The 6,000-nt window shown below is 60.0% G+C and overlaps 1 protein-coding gene across 9 annotated transcripts in view; it reads left to right on the top strand.

Annotated features, from left to right (window-relative positions):
- Positions 1-1,564: 1,564 nt before the first annotated feature.
- Positions 1,565-6,000, top strand: part of PAX2 (paired box 2) — a gene marked incomplete at both ends in the record, with an annotated part of 77,815 nt that continues 73,379 nt past the window's right edge. For 3 of the 9 annotated variants that reach the window (XM_082854050.1, XM_082854049.1, XM_082854052.1), the window contains 2 exons: positions 1,565-1,670; positions 5,179-5,347. In XM_082854050.1, coding sequence (XP_082710176.1) covers positions 1,628-1,670; positions 5,179-5,347 — 212 coding nt within the window. The remainder of the gene's footprint in view (positions 1,671-5,178; positions 5,348-6,000) is intronic. The other 6 variants (XM_082854051.1, XM_082854053.1, XM_082854047.1 and 3 more) reach the window with 3 other exon arrangements.

Genomic DNA, 6,000 nt, shown 5'->3' with positions numbered 1-6,000 from the left:
CCAGTCGTTCTGCACTGTCTCCCCAAGCCCCCTCCCCGGCCACCCGAGGGTCCAGGAGCCAAGTCCCCGGGCTCTCGCACCGTCCGTTGGGTCCCACTGAGGCAGGTGGGTCCCCGCCGGAGGTCTCGATTCTAAACCGAGCGTTCTGGGCTGTCCAGACCCCGTTAGGCAAGGGGACGAGGGAAGCCCTGCGCGCAGCCGTGCGTGGGACGAGAGAGGAAAAACCGCCGGACACTTTGCCCCGGAATGAGAATTGGGGGTATGTGGGTGGGGAGTTACCTCAGGAGGGACAGACGAAAGAGAAGGACCAGAGAGAGGAAGGAAGAACCAGGGGGAACGGAAGGGAACTGAGAGCTGAGAGTAGGCTAGATAGGAGTAGGGTTGCGGACCGAGCTCGGGGCCCCGTGGCTCATGCGGGCACTGGCCAGTGGATGGCAGGGCTGGGTGAGTTGGGACTTCGAGCCGGCTTCCGAGCGTGGCGCATTCTGCGACCCTCTGTCGTTGCCTGAATATTCATTAGACTGGCCGCTCTTTATCCTTATCTAACGTTTATCTTATCGGCGAGTTTCGTTTCTCAATGTAGTTTTAATCCCAGGCTCCCCTGCCCCCTCCCCCGGCCCGCTCCCCTCCCCTGCCCTCCCCCTCCCTCCCCTTCCCCTCCCCCTCCCTCCCCCTCCCCCTTCACCCGTTCCTCCCTCCCTCCCTCTCTCCCTCCCTCCCTCCCTCCCGTTTCCCCCTCCCCTGCCCTCCCCTCGCCGGCACCGGAGTGACAGGCGCGGGGCCCTCCTCGCCGAAGCTCGGGGCTCCGGCGCTGGCGAATCACAGAGTGGTGGAATCTATTGCCTTTGTCTGACAAGTCATCCATCTCCCAGCGCGGGGAGAGGGAGGGGGTCTGGAGGGGGCTTTGCAGCTTTTAGAGAGACACACACCGGGAGCCGAGGCTCCAGTCTCTGGCCGAGTCTTCTCGCAAACGCAACCCACCTGGGGCCAGTCCAGTGCTGCCGGCGTCCCTCGGCTCCCTCCCTTCTTCCCTCCCTCCCGGCCCTTCGGCCGCGGCGGAGCGCGCCAGCCTTTTCCGGGGGCGGGGGCCCGGCTCGAGCTCTCCCCTCCCGAAGGCGCCCGCTCGGACATCCCGAGGATTGCTACTTCTTTGCCAACTTCGCCAACTCACCGGCACTTGGAGCGGCCCGGCTCCCCGCCCGGCGCCCTCGGGCCGCCCCTGCTCCTCGGCTACTCCGACTGCCGCCACTGGATGAAAGGGTTCCAGGGGAGCTGAGCGAGCCGTCTCCCCCGCCCAGCCTCAGCCCTGGCCGCAGCTGCCGCGCGCGCCATGCGACCCCAGGTTCCCCCGGCCCGGCCTGCCACCCCGGGGCCGTTCTGCTGACCGCCCAGCCCCGCGCCCCGACGGTGGGAAGTTCCGGGCGCTGCGGTTGCAAGCTCCGGCAGGCCCGGGAGGAGTCCCTGCGGGGAGCGCAGCGCGGCGCCCCCCCGCCCCCGAGCGCTCCGCCGCAGCCGGGAGCCCGCTCACCCCCCCACCGTCCCTCCCTTTTTTCCTCAAGTCCTGAAGTTGAGTTTGAGAGGCGACACGGCGGCGGCGGCCGCGCTGCTCCCGCTCCTCTGTCTCCCCATGGATATGCACTGCAAAGCAGACCCCTTCTCCGCGATGCACCGTGAGTACCGGCGCCCGGCTCCTGCCCCAGCTCGGGGCTCCCCGTCCCTCCCTGTCCCGTCCTGGCGCGGCCCTGGCTCCCCACGCCTCCAGGTCCCATCTTGGAGGCCACCCTGGCTTCTCCTGGTCACCCCTTTCGTTCTTCCTCATTTCCCGGTGTTTCTAAAGCCCCCGTTTCTCTCCCTTCTGCCTTGTCGCTCATACTTCTTCTACCTGCCTTCATACCTCCCTGGTGCCCATCACCCTCCTTCCTTCCACCTGCTTTTTCTTAGGTAGTGGATCCACAGCCCCTGACCCTGGCTCCAACCACTCTACTCCCTGGCCACCCTCTTGACTGGAGCTGGGGGACTAATGGACAGGCAGTTTTCAGGGTTTTGTGTTGTGTTGTGTTTTTGTTTTCTTTATCTTCTCTCTTTCTCTCTCTCTGTCTCCCCCTCCTCCCTCCCCTCATCTCTACCTTTCTGGAACTTAGAGTGTGGTGGTCCAGGAGGAGACTCCCAGCAAGGGCAGCCTCAGTGTCAGGACAATCAGGCTGAAGAGTGTGGGGGTGGGGTGCCCCCTTCTGACCCTCAGCTCCCAGCACCTCCTGGCCCTGCCAGCCCAGCCAAGGCTTCTTGTGGGCTGGTTTGAAATACTTCCTTCCTCTTCTTTTTTTTTTCCTACCTTCCATCCTACTCCTTCTCCTCTTGTCCTGGAGTTGGGAGTCTGAGATTGGCAGGACGTGGTGGTCATCTTTCTCTGCCTCTCCCTGGGAGATGCTCTAAAAACAAAGAGGGATTCCAAGAAATCGAAGTCTGTGAAAGATCACGTAGAAGAGCCTTCCAGGCGATCCCTGGGTAGAGCAAAGCTCAGCTTCTAGTTTTGGAGGCTCCTTGCTGGGCTCCCACTCCCTGGTAAGGATGGGCCAGCCAGTAACCTGGCCAGGGGATAGGAAAAGAGGGAGAAAAGGAGTGGGGAGAACAAAAGGAAGGCAAATGCCAAAGCTGGGGAGAAAGGAGAGAGAAATCAAAACAAGGGGGAGGAAAGAAGAGCCAGAAAACAGAAAAAAAATGTTACAGGAAAAAGAAGAAGGGGAGAAAAATTTAAAACTAGGAAAAGAGAATTATTTTAATGAAATTTGAATTTATCTAATTCTTGTCATATGTCTTCAGCTTGGAAAACAATTCAGAGGTATTTTTTGTTTGTTTTGTTTTGCCGCCTTCTTTTTTTTTAAAGATAAATAGATTCTAAATAGAAAACGTCCCTTCCTCTGTAGGTTAATAATCAAGGATGATTTGTAACTTTTCACAGGGAAACTTTTTAGACCTGGCTTGGATCTGTGCTTCGGACAAGAGAGCCTAGGAGGGAGAGCTGTATGTTTCTCTAAGCATATATTTAGCGCATATATATATATATATATGTGTGCTTTAAAAAATACTCCTGTGACAAAATATATTTCCCTAAATAATTTCCAAGCACAGGAAATCCGAGCCAGGGGCCTCCGGCTGCCGCGGGTTTCTGGGAGCCGAGGCTGAAATCCTGACTCCTTTTCGGAGGGAGTGGAACGGGGTACCACGCCGTCTTCGCCCAGCCCGCCGGCCTCCTGGCCCCGCTGCCTCTCCTCTCTTGCCGATTCCGCGGGGGATCTGCCGAGTCCTGGCCGCCCACTGGGTGCCACTTTGAAACCGAAAGGGTAGCAAGGCGAGCCGAAGGTGGTCGGAGGAAGGGAGAGACCGCGGCGCGGGCGGGCTGGCCGGCCAGCAGCGGCAGCCCGAGTCGGCGCCGGCGGCAGTGGTGCATTCCAGGCCCGACTCAGCGCAGGTTCTCGGCCCCAGCCCTGGACTCCCGCCGTGCCCCCTTCCCTTACCCACCCCTTAGATTGGGGTCGAGGGGCCGGGAGGGAGCCCGAGGAGGCTGAATTATTCATCTTTAATCTGCCCGCAGCTGCCGCCTTTTCATACCGGTAACGCGAGTTCTCCCGGGGCCTAAATTATTGATGGTCGGGTTTGGAGGGAGGGGAGGAGTGAGGAGCGGGGCTAGAGGTAGGGAGCCTAGCAAGGATGAGGGGTAGAATAAGAGGCTCCGGCCTCCCCCAACCTCTAGATCAGAGGCCTCTCCCCAGGGGTTTCGCCGGCCCCTATTCTCGGTCCCCCAGAAGGGAACGGGAGAGAAGCAAGTCGGGTGCAGATGTCCCCGCTTTCTCCGAAAGTCGCCTGAGGCTAGCAGGACAGGGACTGCAGGTTGCTGGCCCGGTCGGGTCGGACTCTGCCTCTAGAACTCTCTGCGGTTAGATTGCTCAGTAACTGCGGCTGCAGGTTGATGGCTTTGGGTGCAGGATTTCTAGACTCCTGTCAGCCAGGGAGAATGGGGCGCCAGGCAGCGTCCTCAGGCCTGGCATCCGGCGACCACCTCGGCTCCGAGGTTGGGAGCCTGCGCTGGAGTCTGGTTGGAGACCCAGCACCCTCCTCTTGCCCAGGAGAGCAAACGCCGTTACTGCCCGGTTTCCCGAGTGGCTGCGGAGGTCTAAAAGGTCAGATGGACACGAGCTGGCTCGGGCTGGCAGCACAGGGTGCCCCGTGCGCCTTCAGCCCGCCTGGGCTACCTGTACCGTGCGTCCTGAGCGAGGCCGTGGGCCCCAAGCCTAGCGCAGCGCGGCAGGCGGACGAACCCAAGCAGTCTGCATTCTGTGGCTGCTACCCCGGCACCTTGCCGCTTTCCACTGCCTCCCCGTCTCCGATCGCAGCAGATTCTGGGCCCCTGCCTCTTCAGCCTTCCCTCCTCCACTTGGCTTTCTTTGAACTTTAAACACTACAGAGGCGAAGGGGAAATATGGCTCCCCAAATATCTAAAGATAGAAAACATAAAGGAAAGAAAAGCTCCCCATCAGAAAACAAAACAAAACAAAAACACAGGGAAAGAGGCAGGAAAACTCTAACTCCAATTAAAAATAAATACAAGGAAAGAGGTAGGGAGCAAAAGGGGGGATGTCAGGGACTTAGGCCCCCTCTGTGCTTGGAGTCCTTATGTACAGAGTCAACCGGACCCAAACACCCCAGAATCATCCGCCTCCAAGCAGGCTCCTACAACTCCCTTTTGCCTGCGGCTCAGGCGGGATTCCGCACTGCTCCGGTTCCGTCCTCCGCCCGGCCCTTCCTGTCCTCTCTTCCCTACATTCTTTCCTGCTGGCATTAATTCCCACTGTGCTGTTTTTCTCCCCCTCTTCCCTTTTTTTCCCTCTCTCCCTGCTTCCCCATTCCTTCCCTCACTTTCTCCCTGGCGTAGCACCGGTCTTAGAGCCGTTCTTTCCCAGCCCTCCGCCCAGCATCTGCGCCTCCGCGTTTCTGCAGCTCCGCAGATTCCAGTCCCTAATCCTCTGCATTGTGGTCGGCGGCCTTCGTTCTCCCGCGAGTCCGGGAACATGCCCTTCCGCCCTGCCTGCTCCCTTTGCACGTCCTGGGTCGCGGACCCTGACTAATGGCCGGTCCCTGCTGTGTGTGGGGTGTTGTTTTTTTTTTCTTGTCTCTCCCCAGCAGGGCACGGGGGTGTGAACCAGCTTGGGGGGGTGTTTGTGAATGGCAGGCCCCTGCCCGACGTGGTGAGGCAGCGCATCGTGGAGCTGGCCCACCAGGGTGTGCGGCCCTGCGACATCTCCCGGCAGCTGCGGGTCAGCCACGGCTGTGTCAGCAAAATCCTGGGCAGGTGAGGGCCTCGGAGCTGCCCCTGGTAGCTGCCCTGTCTCCTTCCCTGTTTGGATAGCCCTGGGTCTCCAGCTGAGGGCTTGGCTAAGTCGAGGTCGCCAGTGGGAGAGGGAGGTTCCTGACTGGGGCTATCTGGAGAGCTGCTCCTTTTGGAGAGGGCACTCAGGTGGTGACTGTGGCCCCAGAAGCGAGGTTGGAGCAGGGCCATCCAGCACCTGCCCCGCTCCAGGGTCCTCACTGGGAGATAGCCTGATTCCAGTCTTCAGAAACGGAAGGACAGCCCTTCCCTTTGGAAGGGAGGGTTGGAGGATAGCCTGATTCCAGTCTTCAGAAGCGGAAGGACAGCTCTTCCCTTTGGAAGGGAGGGTTGGAGGAATAGGGTGGAAGGTAAAAATGGGTCCCTGAGAAGAGAAAAATCAGCTTGGGGAGGTAGAAGGTTGGTCCTGGTTCCCATAGGGTCCCTGTGCTCTGTGGGAAAGGTCTGGAGGCCTCCAAGTACTGTCCCCCCACCCCCACCCCGCTCTTCCCAAATGAGGAGCCGGGCTTCCACTCCCAGGGGCATTGATTCCAGCTGCTGTGCGTGCAGCCTTTGGTATGGCCACCTCCAGGGAGGGAGCGCCCCTGGTGTCCCTCCCCTCATCCTCCACTGCGTCC

The sequence above is a fragment of the Leucopleurus acutus genome (assembly GCF_964270905.1).
Source record: "Leucopleurus acutus genome assembly, chromosome: 14".
In the NCBI taxonomy this organism is placed as follows: domain Eukaryota; kingdom Metazoa; phylum Chordata; class Mammalia; order Artiodactyla; family Delphinidae; genus Leucopleurus; species Leucopleurus acutus.
The sequence above is the reverse complement of the archived record's forward strand: the minus strand, read 5'-3'. Positions and strand labels throughout refer to the sequence as shown.